This window comes from Sciurus vulgaris (assembly GCF_902686455.1).
Source record: "Sciurus vulgaris genome assembly, chromosome: 17".
In the NCBI taxonomy this organism is placed as follows: Eukaryota; Metazoa; Chordata; class Mammalia; order Rodentia; family Sciuridae; genus Sciurus; species Sciurus vulgaris.
Window position 1 is genome coordinate 52,338,026 of NC_136478.1, and position 16,049 is coordinate 52,354,074.

Here is a 16,049-nt window from a genome sequence, read left to right on the forward strand (position 1 = left end):
ACTCCGACCTGTCCTGTCTCCCTAGTTAAGCCCATGAATTTCCTGCCTCTGTATTATGCCTGGGCAGTTCTAGTCTCAGCCTCATTTACTGTAGGCTACTGTTGGGTCCAAGTTTCCATCAGCCAGCTAAGCAACCGTTAGAACCACCCCCACTGCACAAGGTGACCCATTAAATCAAGCATCTCTGGTAAGCACGCTCACCCTGCAGATGTGGTCCCAGCTGGTGTCACAGCCATCCTTATTGGCCTGACACACTTAAAATTCTACACATACATTTGCAGTCTTGTGCTACAGCATGTAAGCTGTTCCTTCCTCTGTCCTAGTGGTCCTGTTCTCCTGCAGCAAGCTGAGATTTGGCCCCTGGTATGTATGGATCTGGGGCAGGAGGGGGCACTTATAAGTCTTAAGAATGGATGCCCCAGGGCTGGGGAGATAGCTCAGCTGGTAGAGTGCTTGCCTTGCAAGCACACGGCCCTGAGTTCGATTCCCAGCACCGCAAAAAAAAAAAAAAAAGAATGGATGCCCCCTATCAAGGTGAAGGCTCTGAGTTGTCACAAGGTTTCCAAGCACAAGAGGGTTGATAAACCCCTTGGCACTGGTAAAGGACAGCTGAATAACTTGGAACTTTGAGATCTGTTTACTCTGGGTCCATCCAGATGACACTATGCCAAAGAACTTTGGGAGCTATAATGAAACTTCTCTAGTTCTCAGACTGTGTCAGACTGTGACTTAACGACCCTGTTGTCACCTGTAAGCACTCACAGGCACTCCCAAGAATCCACCCAACACCCCACTGTTTAGAATTGTCCTGACTGCCACAGCTGTCAAGCCCAGCAGCCATGGGGCCCCAGGCATGTGTTTCAGCTGGCAGCTCACTGTGCAGGATCAACCACAGGTGACACCTGGGCTCTAATGCCATTGTGTGCCTGGGCATCCTGTTTTCCATCAGCGAGGAGCTTAGGGTTCTGCTTAAGCCCAAAGGCACGACCAGACCAATCCCAAACTCCAATTTAGGAGTGTGTGTCCTGGGACACTGCAGAGAGATTCTGCATCCATCTGAATCCACTCAGGGAGGAAAACCACATAGTAATTCCAACAGGCAAAGTTTAATATAAAGAAGTATTGGGGCTGGGGATATAGCTCAGTTGGTAGTGTTTGCCTCACATGCATAAGGCCCTGGGTTCAATCCCCAGCACCACCAAAAAAAAAAAAAAAAAAGAATTATTGACTTCAGCAGTGAATTGAGATCACAAGGAATTCATTGGTAAACTGCCTCAGAATTGACCAGAAATCCATCTGGAGTGCTGGGGAGTTATTCAGAGAAGCCTCAATGGAGGCTCCTGTGAAACTGCTGGTGGAGGAGAGGGCCAGGCACCAGAGGAGGTTGCTGACCACCTGGCTGTCCAGGGGCTGAGTGCTGGGGAAGCCACCTGCCATGCAGGACCCAAACCTGGAGCAGTTAAGCTGCAGGTGCAGCAGAGCACAGGCCTTCCCTCCTGGAGTGTCTCTCCAGCACCCCCTGCCGGCACAGCCTGTCCTGCCAGTTGGCAAAGGAAAAAATTGTAAAGGCCCAGCTCCATTTTCACAGAGCAGGCAAAAAAGTTGAATATGGAGCTCAAAGTCAATAAATCAATTACTGGCAACACTATGGGACTCTGGGTGGCACTAGCCTTTAATGAGTGTGAGCCAAGGATGCTGGACACCCTGGCAGTGAGCTGACTAGTCTTGCACTGGGAAGAGCCACTGCCACCAAGTGCTAGCAGCACTCCATGTCAGTCAGGGTCCCTGCAAGAGATGGCTACACATTCAAATGTGGACAGCTTGGGAGAGGCCTCTTGACAAGGGTGAGCCATGTGTGGGGTGAGTACAGCTCCCTGTCCTACTGGCTGGGAGCCTTTACCTCACCAGGTCCTAGGGGCAGGGGAAGGAGCCCTAGGTGGAAAGGAATGCCCAACAGGATGACAGGAACAGTGACTGCCGGCCAAGGGCAGCCCAGAATAAACACCCGACCTCAAGTCCTCCTTCCCTCAGACCTGCCAGACCCCAGACCCCCTCCCCCGCTGCACGAACCCCTCTGGAAGCCGGACATGCCACAGCCTGCTGGCTGTGTCCACTGGAGGGCAGAGCAGGCTGAGGCTAGGCAGGGTTGGGGCTGGCTGTCCTGAAGCTGCTCTTCTGGTCCCAGCTACAGGCCCTGGGCCTCATCCATCCCCAGGACCTCACAGTTGGGCAGCATTTCCTCCACCAAGATCCGAGTGAGGCCTGGGTAGGACACAGCTGGGAGGTTTGAGATATCCAGCCTGCGAAGGTTCCTGAAAGGGGAAAGAAGGGCACTGCATGAGGAGAGCACGTGTGTGAAAACCATCATTTAATTCTCCCAGACACGTGCTGCTCATCCATTCCTACCCACAAACACTAGGGATACGGGGACAGCCTAACAGTGTCCCCCCCCCCGCCCCTTTCTCTCCAGCATGCGGGCTGGGTGGGAGATGCACTGGGTCAGGGCTCAGTCTGTGCTGAGGTCTCACTGGAGGTGGTGGAGGCAGGCGAGGCCCCGTTCGGAGATCTGGGGGCACCCTGATAGTGAGAGCTCCTGCAACGAGCCAGCCAGCGGGTAGAGGCGGCTGAGACACCAGTCGTCCACGTGGGGGCAGTGCTGCAGTGACAGGGACTGGAGCTCCTTCAGGGGCACTGTAGCAGGAGAAGACAGGATGGAACCAGGGGCTTTCTGGAACCTACCACCAGAAAGGGAGATGCAGAGGCCCTCCTTCCCCTATCCCCTCTGCCCACACCAAGCCCCCTCACAGAGGTTGTCCAGGCCATCGTAGTTGATGGCACAGCCACTGGCATCCACAGCCTGCACAGGCACAGTCAGTAGCTTTAAGAACTCGCCAGAGAAATGGCCACGCTTATTTGGCCTGATCCACTCATGGTCCTGAAACCTGCAAAAGAGAGGGAGGGAAGCAAGGCATGGAGGTTCATGCCTGTAATTCCAGCAGCTGGGGAGGCAGAGGTAGAAGGATTACAAGTTCGGGGCCAGCCTCAGCAAGTGAGTGAGGTCCTCAGCAACTCAGCAATACCCTGTCTCAAAACAATAAAAAATAAAAAGGGCTTTAAACGTAGCTCAATGGTAAAGCACCCCTTGATTCAACACCCAGTACCAAAGGGGGTGGGGACAGGAGGGAGTGCTAATGGGCCTTCAATTCCCCAGAACCCTCCCCAACCTCTCTGCTAAAGTGACTGCACCAACACACTTCCTGTGTGTCAGCCTTGTTGGATCCTAGGATGATCCCAACAAAGATGGAATGCTTGTCTAGTCTCACACACCTGGAGGCTGAGGGGCCAAGGAATTATAGACAACATAGGAGCACAGAGTTACACGCAGCAGTCCTCTAGACAGGCAACAGTCACGGGGTGTTTCCAGCCCAGGATACTGTCCTAAGGAGGTTGCTCAAGGAAGTGTGTTCAGATCAAGTCTAAGTTGTTTATTTTATTTTTTAAATTTTTTTGTGGTACCAAGGATCGAACTCAGGGGTGCTTAACCACTGAGCTAGATCCTCAGCTCTTTTTATTTTTTTATTTTGAGACAAGGTCTTGCTAAGTTACCCAGGCTGGCCTCAAACCTGCCATCCTCCTGTCATGGTCTCCTGAATTGCTGGGACTTCAGGCATGCACCACTGCACCTGGTCAGGTGCAAGTTTTAATTGGAACAAACATGAGGATTAGATGAATCCTCTGGGAATTGTTTTTCCAAAAAGAAAAAAAAAAATAAAGGAAAAATGTCAAAGAGGAGGAAAAAGGGAAGGAAAAAGAGGTGGGAAGAGGGAGCTAGAAAAAGAAAAACTATTTTCTTTTGAGATGAGGTCTAGTTATGCTGCCCAGGCTGGCCTTGAACTTCTGGACTCACACAATCCTGCTGCCTCAGCCTTCTGAGTAGCCACTGAGACTACAGAAGTGACTAACCAACTTTATTGAGAACATGTGCTATGCAAGGCCTCATTAGAGATGTTTAGACTACAGAATGCCAGTCCTTACTATAAACCTTGCAGATTAGCTACTATCACCATCACATTTTATAGGTGACACCACAGAAGCTCGGGAACAGGTCCCACACCACACAGCCACTAGGTGGTAGAGACAGGGGTGCATAGGAAAGCCCATGTGACTGCAGAGGCTGGTCTCAGAGACCCTGCTGCCCCTCCCCATCCCACAGTGGAAACCTTTGCTGTCATACTTGACTGCACCTCCCTGCTTCAGGACAAAGAAGGCTCCTGCGATGTACGGACCATATTTCTCCCGGATGTGGGCAAGTGATCTGCCAAGAAAATGGTAGTAAAGGTAAGGCCTGGGAGCACCACACCCCTCACCATGTGCCAGTGCTGCTGAGAGGGGCAGAGTCCAGAGCACCAGGCAAACATACCTGGCTGTGAATCTTTATTGAATGACCATTAAGTGCTGGGACACAGTGGTAACCATGGAAGATAACCATTCCTGACCTTCCTTTTTGAGCTATCTGAAAAGGGGCAATAGATAACAATCCAGGAAATAACCATAAATGGCAGAGTACCAACTCCATAATGAAAAGAAGTCATGGGGGACACTGACTGGGAGTGGCTTGGTCAGGGGCCGGCCTGGTGGAGACTGGTTTAGTTTGGGTGTTAAAAAGACACTTCTTGGAGCCAGTGAGATTGGGCAGACTTGAATGGTGAGAAGGAATGAGAAGGTCAAGGCCTGAGCCTGCCAGGCCTAAGGAGCTGAGAGGCTTGAATTATTATGGCTGGGTCCACAGCAACAAGGAGGCCTTGTGGGTGAGGGTGAGAGTAGTCCGTGGTAGGGGTCTCAAACCTCATGGCAGCCCTTCTTAGGGCCTTGGAGATGGGGTTTTACTCTGGTTAGTCAGGAACCACTTGGAGTTTTAGGCAGGGGGTGATGGTTTGTATTTACTTTCTCATGAGTCCTTTGGTTGCTTTGTAATGGAGAACATGTTAAAGGTTAGGAGACGATCGGAGTGACCTGACCTTAAAAATGAAGGGGCCCAGGCCAAGCCATGAACAGTGGAGGTGACCAGAACTGGAATCTTCTAATACTGATGCACTGGATATGGAGGGTGGAGAAGCCAAGAGAAGAGCCAGGAGGACTCCTTAAAAATCAGTCTGAACGCCAGTGGCACCAGTTGCTGTGATGGGGAAGGCTTAGAGGTGAGCAGGTTCTTTTAGGGAGAAGTGAAGGGTTTGGTTTTACCATGTTAGCTAGATCCCCAAGTGGAGCTGTGGCAGCAGGTGCCTTGAGGAGGGTGTGGGTGGGAGACAAAGATGCAAGAGTGGCAGGGAAGCCCTGGGGCTGGCTGGGGGTAGTAGGGCAGGATTGGGGCTCTGGCTGGTGAGGCCTGAGCAGCAGGCAGGGTCTCGTAGGTTGCAGGTTCTCACCGATTTTCCTGGTGTACCTTCGACATCTTTCTCTGGAGCAAGTACAGTCTCAGAGCCTCCACGTCATAGAAATGGTCACTCAGGAACTGGAGTAGTGTCCTTCTCTTCCTCTGATTGCCCTCCGGGGGCACTGCCCCACTCAGACCATGCATGCCCCTAGAACTCCCATTGTATGCTAGGGCCAACCGGCACAGGAACTGGGGAGGGGAAGAGGAAAGAGGGGCTGGGTCTGGAGCTGGACTTCTCCTGCTGTCTTGTTCCATGAACCTCAACCTCTTGCTTCCTCAAAGTTCTCCTTTCAGAACTTCCCAATTCTGAGCCACGGGTGGAGCTCAGTGGTAGAGCACCTGCTTCATTTGCACAAGGCTCTGGATTCAATCCTAGCACCCAGAGGAAAAAAATAAAACTGTCTTTGGGATTCCAAAAATTTCCCCATGTTCTCCCTAAATTCTCTCCTTGATTTAGACAAATATTCTGTTTTTTTTCCCCAAATTCTTCTACCATGTCCTATTTTTCTCTAAAAACCTCAATTGTCTGACTCCTTTAATTTCTGATAAATTTGCCCCTTAATTTTACCCATTTCTCTCTGGAATCTTCCTGACTGACCCTTTTCTTTCCACTCAAATATAATCTAAATTATTTTTTATTGTTGTATTTTTTTATTTTTTATTTTTTTTTGGCGGGGCTGGGGATTGAACCCAGGGCCTTGGGCTTGCAAGGCAAGCACTTTACCGACTGAGCTATCTCCTCAGCCCCTTATTGTTGTATTTTGACAGTACTGGGGATTGAAACCAGGGCCTGGGGAGGGCTAAGTAAACACTCTACTAATGAACTACACTCCCAGGCTCCCTTTCTAAATTTGTTTTAATTAAGGACACTCCTTAAACCCAAGACCACCCAAAAATGCATTTGCCTTTAAGAGAAAGTTTGAAAAATGTTGGTGCATGGCTACAAGAGAAGCCTCCCAATTCTTCAATTTCCCTTCCAAAGTCTCCTCTGTAGTACTAGGGATTGAACCCAGAGGTGCACTACTATTGTGCTACATCCCTGGCCCTTTTTAAAATTTATATTTTGAGACAGGATGTTTCTAAATTGCCCAGGTTGATCTCCAACCTCTGATCCTCCTGCCTAAGCCTCCCCAGTCGCTGGGATCACAGGTGTGTGCCATCTGCACTGGGCTAATCTTCTGCTTTAACCAAATTCACTCATTCCCCCTTTTGCCAAAATCCTTATTTCCATTTATTTATTGGTTTATTTGTTTATTTATTTTTAGTGCGGGGTCTTGAACCCATGGGCGCTTACTCACTGAGCCACATCCCCAGTCCTTTTTAATATATATTTTAAATTTAGAGACAGGGCCTCGCTAAGTTGCTGTGGCTGGCTTTGAGTTCGCGATCCTTTTGCCTTAGCCTACCAGCCGCTGGGACTACCGGCGTGCTCCCCCGCGCTCAGCTCCCCTAAAAACTCTTAAACTTACAATTAATTTTCCCTAACTACATTCCTTGATTTTTACCCAATTCTTCAAATTCTCTTAACGACTATCGCAAATCTCTTAAGTTTCCCTCAGATTACTTTCTTTGGAACTCCAAAACTCACATCTTGATTCCTAACTCTGAACCCATTATTCCATCATATCTTTGGTTTTCCATCAAAATTACTAAATCTGTCATGAATTTCCTTCAAATTTATTCTGTTCTCCACCCTCGAACTCAATGGCAGACTCAAGCAAAACAGTCCCAGAGCGCTTCCCCGCCCAGAACCCACCCTCGCATGCTCATTGGTTCCCCGCACGCTCAGTCGTATCCCTCTGTCTGATTGGCTAGGCACACCGCCTTTCAGAACATTCTTTCATTCTTATTGGTTGCCTTCTGCCAAGTCCCCGCCCACTCGCTCCTTAAAGCTCCGCCGACGCTTGAGGGTCCTCGGATGCTTCCTGCCCCGGTAGTCACGGGTGTACACGCCCAGTGTGAGACCTAGCGGCAGATGCCCTGCTCCCTCACCGCTCTTTACTTCCCCCAGGAGCCGAAGGTGACAAAGGGCCCGAGGGTGGAGGCTGTAGAGCGGGCTTCAATTTCGGGAGCTCGAGGAGGTCGGGTCACTTACCGACCTGGGCGCCGCCATCTTGCCTGGCTTACGTAGTCGGAAAGGGCTGGTCTTTTCTTCTCCCGCCCCCTTTTTCAATTGGAACGCCTTCTCTTGTGGCCACACCCATCCCTTTTCCAGTCCTCTGATTTTTATTCTACTCAGGTTTAAGGATTGCTTGGAATACCTTCTCCACAGGCCTAAAAAACGGAACTCTGCAAGTCCTCCCCTAGGAAAGCTGTACGTTGATTTTCTCAGACTGCAATCGCAGTTCCCCTGAGTTTCTTTCTCTTTTTTAAAAAAACCGCATAATTTGACTAAAAAACAAACCGTCTTTTTTTTTTTTTTTTTTTTTCCAAACCGGAGTCAAGCAAGCGAAAGGTGGAGGGAGTGAGTGGGTGCTGAGGTTAGACATAGGGTAAGAGACTGAGGTCAGATCTCAAGACTGATATTGTAAAGTGTACAACCTAGTTTGGAGTTCAAGCCTCGGTCTCTTAAAGATTCAGTGTAAAGTCTTCTGTGTAGAAGTCTTCATTCATTCGTTCCACAGATAATTAGCACTACTGTGGGGTGGCAAGCACTGTTCTGGGTATCGAAGTTACCTTGGTGAGCAGGACCAACCCGGCTCCTCTCTCAGGGAATCAGCATTCCAGGAAGGGAGAAGATAGATAAGAAGCAAATGAATAAGCAAGATAAAGTCAGATAGTGTTTGATAAGAAGTAGATAAAACCAGGGGTGTTTTCATAAATATAATAAGGATAATAAATATAATAGGGGGTGACGGGACATAGAGCCATTAGCAAAAAGGCCTTTCTGAAGAGGTGACATTAATGATGGAATGAGCCAGGAATGGTGGGGCATGTCTGTAATCTCACCAACTCAGGTGACTGAGGTAGGAGAATTGTAAATTTGAGGTCAGTCTCAGCAATTTAGCAAAAGCCTTTCTCAAAATAAAACGAATTGGGGATATATAGCTCAGTGGTAAAATACCTAGTACCAAAAAAAAAAAAAAAAAAAAAAAAAAAAAGAATGATTCGAAGATCTAGGGGAAAAGTGTTCCAGGTAGAGATAACAGCTAGTGTGAAGGCCCTTAGGTGGGAACCAGCTTGCAGAGAAAGGTAGAGACTGGGTCAGAGATGTAGATGGAAGGCTGACTGTGCAGGCCCAGTAGGATTTTATTCTGTTCCCAGTGAGGAGAGTGACAAAATCTTATTTACATTTTGTAAAGATCATTTCTGTAAAGTACAGAAGGGATCTTGGAGATTGAGGAACCAGCAAAGAGGCTACTTCAATAGTCCAGGCAAGTGAAGACCGTGATGGGGCAGTGCCAATAGTGAGAAAGGCTCAGATTCTGGATCTGTTTGAAGATCATGCCAACCGTCTGAGAAACTAAGAAGATCAGGATGGAGATGGGGAAACTGAAGAAGCAGCAGGTTGGGGAAGATGGGGATGATAAGCTGAATAATGCTCCCACCTGCAAGATATTTATGTTTTGTGATCCCTGGAACCTTTGACAATAGTTCTTTACATGGTAAAAGGGACTTTGCTGTTGTGAAGTACAATCTTGAGGGGGGAGATTTTCATGAATAATCAGTGGGACCAATGTAATCACCAGATTCCACTGGGGAGGTTGGAGGATTGGAGTCAGTAAGAGACAGGATGGTGGAGGCAAAGGTTGGAGTAAAGGAAAAAGGGGCCCTGAACTAGGGAAGGTGCATGGCTTCTGGAAGCTGGAAACAACGTGGCAATGAATTCTCCCCCCAAACCTCGAGAGGGATCCAGCCCTGTGCACCAGTCACTTTAGACTTCTGACCTCCAGAACAGTAAGAGAATGACTGTTGTTTTGAGCCACCAAGATTGTGATAATTTTTTACAGTGTCAACAGGAAATCAGTTGTGTCTGGTACTTCACAATTGAGAGGTCTGTTCTGACCACATGGACCTTGAGATGTCTGACATTCAAGATGGAGCTACTGAGTTGGGGTCTGAGCTCAGGAGGGAGGTCAGGACTGAGTCTGGGGCTTGGGAGCCATTGACTTATTGGTGGAATTTTATAAAACCTTGGGCTTGAAAGAGAAGCAGAGGACGGCCTGCAGAACTTCCTAGTTCTTTCCATGGCAAGGCCACCCTGATGCAGGCAGCATTGGCCACTCTGTTATAGACAGCATCCTGGACACTGAGGCCCCTCAATTTCCCTGGTAGGGAAGCCCTGGGATGGCAAGAACCAGGGGACAGGAAAGACCACCAATCTGTGATCACACCAGAGGTCAGGTGGAGTCAGTTAGGGTTATGGTTAAGGCTGAGAAGGAGGTGAGAGGTGGGAGGATGCAGGAGAGGAAGGACAGACAGCATCCACAAACACCAAGTACCTGTGTGTGATCTAGTCTGAGAAGAGGCAGGGAGGTGGAGTTTGACCTCCCAGAGAGGCTGTGGCTGGACCATGTGAGAGCTGAGGTAGGAATTCAGGAGGAGAAAAACAACAACAACAACAAAAAAAAACCCACAGCCAGCTGATTCTCCCTGAAGAATGGACTTTGGGATGCCTCTGCCAGCTCCCCCTCCTGCCCTTTCCTCCCCTCACCCCACTGCTCCCCAGGAGACTGGGACACCCTGAACCTTGCTACTTCCTGCTCCTAGCAGCCACTGCTTAGACTATGGAGCTGTGGGTGCAGCTGAAACAGGTGGGACTGGAGCCCCCAGGGCTGGGGCCACCCCCCAAGGCCCTGAGGAGACCCCCACCAGAGGGGAGCCCTGGCCAGACTCTTCTGTCCCCAGGGGAAGAACCTGGAGGTGCCAAGGAGAGTCTGCTGTGGATCTGGGAGGAGCTGGTGAGTGAGGAGGGGTCTGGAGGGATAAGAGATGGAGAAAGAGAGTGAGTGAGTGAGTGAGTGAGTGAGTGAAACAGAAAGGGCCAGAGACTAGAAGACGGGCTGAGAGACAAGAATAGGGAACTGGAGGCAGAGGGTGGGGGAGAAGCAGAGACAGCATGAGGGGGATGGAGACAGACAGAGAGGCAGGTGGAAATCAGAGATTGAGAGCTGGGACAGAGACGCAGCCTGAATCTGAATGTGAGGGGTGGGGAGAGAGATGACAATAGCCACAGACAGGGGTGTAGACATGGGGCAACAGAAATAGATACAGACAGGGAGAGATGGGGATGTGGAGAGACAAAGGGGTGGGCAGAGAAGTGGAAGCAGAAAAGAGAGACAGAAATGGAGAGACAGAAACTGAGATCAAGAGACAGAAGGACAGGCAGGATGGCACCAAGGGGCACCTGAGGACCTGCCCAGGTGCTGTGGGCAGGGACCCGCTCCCACCCTGGTCCTGGTGGGACCCCTTACCCCCTGGTGTGGCCTGACCCTGACCCCACTTCCTGCCTGCAGGGAAACCTGCGCCGTGTGGATGTCCAGCTGCTGAGTCAGCTGTGCAGCCTGGGGCTGGAGATGGGGGCGCTACGGGAGGAACTGGTGGCCATCCTGGAAGAGGAGGAGGAGGAGAGCACCAGTGAGGAGGAGGAGAAGGAGGAAGAGCCCCAGGGGAAGCAGGAGGAAGGACACCTGGGGACCGCCTGCCCAGTCCCACGTCTCCCTGACTTTGAGATGACTATCTGAAATGCTTTAGTTTGATGCACAAATGAAACAGAGATGTGTGCAAAGGAGAGGGGAGATTTGCAGGTCAAATCCAGTTTGAGGTCAGCGGGCACTCCCGAGCTGGTTCTTTCTCTGATGATGTTTGGGATGAGATCTAGGCGTTGGTCTGTGACTATAGGTGGGTTTGACTGCAGGTGATATGGAAGGTATACAGAGACACCACAGAAGAGCCTCGGGTGTGGCCGGGGAGATGTGTGTCTTTGCAAATATGGTGGAGATGCTTGCAGATTAGCGTGAGGGTCAGTGCCATCCAGTGAAGTAGCCACCAGCCAAGCATGGCTGTTGAGCACTTGACACATGGTGAATTCAAGTTGAGATGTGCCCTGGGTGTAAAATATGCATCGGATAAAAAAGGCCAGTGTAGTAAAAAGGAGGTAAAACATCTCAACAATTTAAAGTATTGATTATATGTTGAAATGATAATTTTCGAGTGTATTAGGATAAAATACTATTAAAATTAATTTTTCCTGTTCATTTTTTATTATGGTAAAACATATATAACATAAAATTGATTGGTTTAACCATTTTGAAGTGTGTGGTTTGGTGGTATTAGTTACATTCACGTTGCTGTGTAACTGTCACCAGAACACTCTCCATCTTGCAAAACTCTAAGCATTAACAGTAACTCTTCATTTTCCCATCCCTTCTCTACGAACTTGACTATTCCAGGTACCTCATACAAGTGGAATCACGCCGTATTTGTCTCTTTGTGTCTGGCTTATTTCACTGAGCATGATGTCCTCAAGGTCCGTCCATGTTGTAGCATTTGTTAAAATGCCCTACCTTTTTAATGCCGAATGCTGTTCCACTGTATGTATGTACCTTTCGTTTATCTAGTCTGTCTGTGCTTGGACACTTGGGTTACCTCCAAAGGCTGCTATGAACGTGGGTTTACAAATGTCAGTTCTAGTCCCTGATTTCAGTTGCCAACATTTACTATATCTGTGTGTGTTTTTTTTAATAATAGTCATCCTAATGGGTATAAAGTGTTATTGTGATTTTGATCTGTATGATTTATGTGATGTTGAGTGTATTTACCTGTTTCTTTCATTTCTTCCTTCCTTTCTTTCTTTCTTTCTTTCTTTCTTTCTTTCTTTCTTTCTTTCTTTCTTTCTTTCTTTCTTTCTTTCTTTATTATTGTGATGCTGGAGATTGAACCCAGGGTCTCCTCGCATGCTAGGAAAATGCTCTATCACTGAACCACTGAAGTATGACTGCTAGAATGTCTCAGATTATAATGTAGTGCCCAGCACAGTCATGGAGGCTGAGGCAGGAGGATCTTGAGTTCAAAGCCAGCCTCAGCAACTTAGTGAGGCCCTAAGCAATTTAGTGAGACCCTCATCTCAAAATGAAAAATAGAAAGGGTTGAGGATGTGGCTCAGTGGTTAAGCACTCTAAGGTTCAATCTCCAGTACCCTCCCTGCAGAAAATTACAGTGTGGCTCCTTTTGCATTCCTGTTTCATATGTTTGAAAGTAGGATGTGGGTGGGGACAGGTGAGCATCCAGGGTTTACAGACCTGATCCCAGATGTGCTGCAAATGTGTTAGAGCTCTACCTGCTGGAGATGCGCAGTATTTACAGTCAGCGGCCCAGAAGCCCCTGGCATGTGACTCTTGACCAGTGGAGCTACCCAGGACCAGGGTGGGGATTAGGGTGGGTGCTGGGAGTTTAGGCTTCTCATGGTTTGAAGATTGGTTGTCCCTTCTGAAACTCATGTTGGAGTTTAATCTCCATTGCGAGGCATTAAGAGGGTGAAAACTTAATCTAACTTTTGAGGTGAGGCATCTGGGAGGTGATTAGAATTAAAGCCATCAGGGTGGAGGCCCCAGTATCAAATAGTAGTGGCTTTATAAGAAGAAGGAGGAAGACAAGGACACATGTATATGTGGCCTCTTTTTTGCCATGTGGTTCCCTGTACCATCATAGGACTTTACCAGCAAGAAGGCCGTCACCAGATGTGGCCCCTCAACCTCGGACCAGAACATGGGCCAAAATAAACTCCCTTCCCCCCTTTCTTCCCCTCCCTCCCTCCTTCCCTCCCTCCCTTCCTTCCTTCCTTCCTTCCTTCCTTCCTTCCTTCCTTCCTTCCTTCCTTCCTTCCTTCCTTCTTTCCTTCCTTCCTTCCCTCCTTCCCTCCTTCCTTCCTTTTTTTCTTTCTTTTTTTTTTGTATTAAGGACTGAACCCAGTAGTGCTCTACCATTGAGCTACAACCCCAGTCCATTTGTGTTCCGAAACAGTCTTGCTAAGTTGCTGAGGTTGGCCTTGAACTTACAAATCTTTTGCCTCAGGCTCCCAAGTCGTTGGTATTACAGGCATGCACCACTGGGCCCACTAAAACTCTTTTTTTTACAATTTACCCAGATTGTGGGTAATCACTGTATTACCAACAGTAGCAAATAGACAAAGGCAGACTTTCTCCCCAACCTGGTTCTCATTTGTCAACCTGAGCCAGGTCTGCAGCTCTGCTGTATGGGGACTGAGGAGGACATTAGAAGTCAGACCCCAGCACCCAGGGAAGGGGAGAGGTGCCCCACAGAGCATGCAAATGTTGGTATTCCAGACAGAGTCTGGGGTGTCTTGGCAGCTACATCAAGGCAGTGGGAGTCACCCTGAAGAGATGAGGAGGTCAGGTCCATGGCCTGGGCCATGGTGGTGACATCTGTCGGGGAGACAAGTGTGAATGTGGCCAGCCCCACCAGTGCTGTCCTCAGCACCACTTTTACTGAGCTGCACCCAGCAATGACTGAGTCAGCATCAATCCTGCCCTCCCTGAGCTCGGCTGAGTCTGGGTAGAGTCCCAGCACCACCCAGAGATACCCAAAATGGGCGGGGCTGGGACAGGAAACAGAAGTCTAAAGGACCCAGATAAGGCAAAGGACCCAGGCTGAAATGTTAGGAAAGAGTTCTTAGAGGAAAAATGAAGGAATAAGGAGAAATGGACCAAGTGAAGAAAAAGTATGTATAGGAGGTACAAAAATAGCATCGCCAAAGGCATCTAGTGATCTAGCGATTTAGCCTCTTGCTGTTAACCAGGGGTCTAAGGACTAGTAGTATCAGCATTGTCACAGGAATCTATTGCTGCACTCTTGTTCACGTCCCATGTGGGCAAGGGAAAGGGTTCCTGTTGGAGGGATGGGCTGGCTGTGAAATAAAAAAAAGCTATGAAATTTATATATCAGAAATAAAGACAGAAGGCAGGAATACCTTAAGTGCAGGGGTGTGCCCGGTTGAGCCATCCAGAAGGGCCTGGCTCTAATGAAGAAAGGAGCCTGTGCTTGCTTTGTGTATATAGGTACAGATCAAAAGGAACTGGTAGAAGCTTCTTTGGAGAACAAGAAGATAGGGGTGGGGTAAACAGGCCATTTGGCTCTAGCGGGTCACTCCGATCTCTGGTGCTTCTACTTGAACCTGAATGGTGAGCTAGCGTAGGATACCACGTGACTCGGGCGTTCTTAAACAGTGGCCATCTGACCGTGAATTCCTGAGGCCAGGCTTCCTGGTTAATGACTTGAACTTCGCCCAGTTCTCATACCAGTCAAGGATGGCTTCCCTCACTGCACAACAAATAGCCCCCAAACTTGGTTGTCTTAAAACAAGGACAGTGTGTGCTTTGTTTATGGGTCTGTGATCTGCAGGGGCAGCTCATCTCAGTTCCACGATGTCCAAGGCTCCAACTGAATTATCGGCAGGCACGTTTGCTCTCCTGTCTGGTGGTTGATGCCGGCTGTTGGCTGGGTGGCCTCTGTTCCTGTTCATGTCGCCTCTACATATGGGCTAGTTTGGGCTCCCACACAGCATGGGGGTGGGTTCCAAAGGCAAGTGCCTGGGAAAGTGCCAGATAGAAGCCACATCGCCTGTGTGACTTAGCCTCAGAGGTCGTGTGGGGCCCCTTTCACATCCTATTTGTTGAGGATTGCAAAGTCCTGCCGGTGTTTAAGGGAACTGCAAATGGAATCTACCACTTTATGGGAGAGTGCAAGGCTCAGGAGGTGTGCATGGGACAGGAAATGCTGCTATGCTCTTTTCTGGAGAACACAGTCTGCTGCAGTATCACCTGGAGGTTTGGCACAGGCTGACTCAGTTACCCCCAGACCTACAGAACCAGACTCTGCACCTAATAAGATTCTAGGTGCTTCCTTTGCATATGAAGTTTGAGAAACAGTGTTCTAAGACACAAAATGGACAAGGTGGTGTGCATCTGTAGTCCTAACTACTGGGGAGACTGTGGCTGGAGGATCACCTGAGCCAAGGAGTTCTGAGAGCAGCCTGAGCAATATAAGACCCTATCTCAAAAAAGAAAAGAAAAAGCAATAAAATCACAAATATGATGCTGTTTTGAGCAGGTGAAGAGGGGAACATTATTTAACTTTAGAAAGCTCCCCCTGGTTTACCATGTGGAGATGTGGAGGGAGGATTAGAAGGTCAAAGTGGTGGTTGTATATAAGCAACCAAAAAAGAAAAAGGGCAGATAAACTAGACTTCATCAAAGTTTAAAACTTGTATGTATCAAAATACACTATTTAAAATGAAAAGATAGCTTATAGAATAAGAGATACTATTTGCAAAAATACATTCAAGGGCTGGGTTTGCAGCTCAGTGGAAGAGCACTTGCCTAGCATGTGTGAGGCACTGGGTTCAATCCTGCACACCACATAAAAATAAATAAATTGAATAAAGGTATGTGTCCATCTACAACTAAAAAAATTTTTAAAAATATATTCAATAATGGTCTAGTATCCAGAATATATGAAGAACTCTTATAATTCAACAACAAAAAGACAATTCATTCAATTATAAAATGGACAAAGGGCATGGATTGTGGAAAGCTGTCCATATCTAGCAGAATCAGATTTGTTTGAGCAATGGGATACAGAGGCCTGACTCCCAGAA

General features: G+C 48.4%; 2 protein-coding genes across 4 annotated transcripts; one reads left to right on the forward strand and one right to left on the reverse strand.

Annotated features, from left to right (window-relative positions):
- Positions 1-2,096: 2,096 nt before the first annotated feature.
- On the reverse strand, positions 2,097-7,604 carry DMAC2 (distal membrane arm assembly component 2; the record flags this gene model as incomplete). 3 transcript variants are annotated; one of them, XM_079117115.1, is made up of 6 exons in its annotated part: positions 7,530-7,604; positions 5,427-5,623; positions 4,235-4,315; positions 2,793-2,942; positions 2,529-2,691; positions 2,097-2,312 (listed from the first exon to the last, which is right to left on the reverse strand). In XM_079117115.1, the coding sequence occupies exons 1-6, from the start codon at positions 7,545-7,547 to the stop codon at positions 2,220-2,222; spliced, it is 702 nt and encodes a 233-aa protein (XP_078973241.1). In that variant the 5' UTR covers positions 7,548-7,604. The 3 variants fall into 3 exon arrangements, with proteins under 3 accessions (XP_078973241.1, XP_078973240.1, XP_078973242.1); XM_079117114.1 differs by having other exon boundaries at positions 2,098-2,312; positions 2,806-2,942; XM_079117116.1 differs by lacking the exons at positions 2,097-2,312; positions 4,235-4,315 and having other exon boundaries at positions 2,525-2,691; positions 2,806-2,942.
- Positions 7,605-9,998: 2,394 nt separating this feature from the next.
- Positions 9,999-12,043, forward strand: ERICH4 (glutamate rich 4). Its single transcript, XM_079117312.1, has 2 exons — positions 9,999-10,335; positions 10,891-12,043. The coding sequence occupies exons 1-2, from the start codon at positions 10,162-10,164 to the stop codon at positions 11,116-11,118; spliced, it is 402 nt and encodes a 133-aa protein (XP_078973438.1). The 5' UTR covers positions 9,999-10,161; the 3' UTR covers positions 11,119-12,043.
- Positions 12,044-16,049: the final 4,006 nt, after the last annotated feature.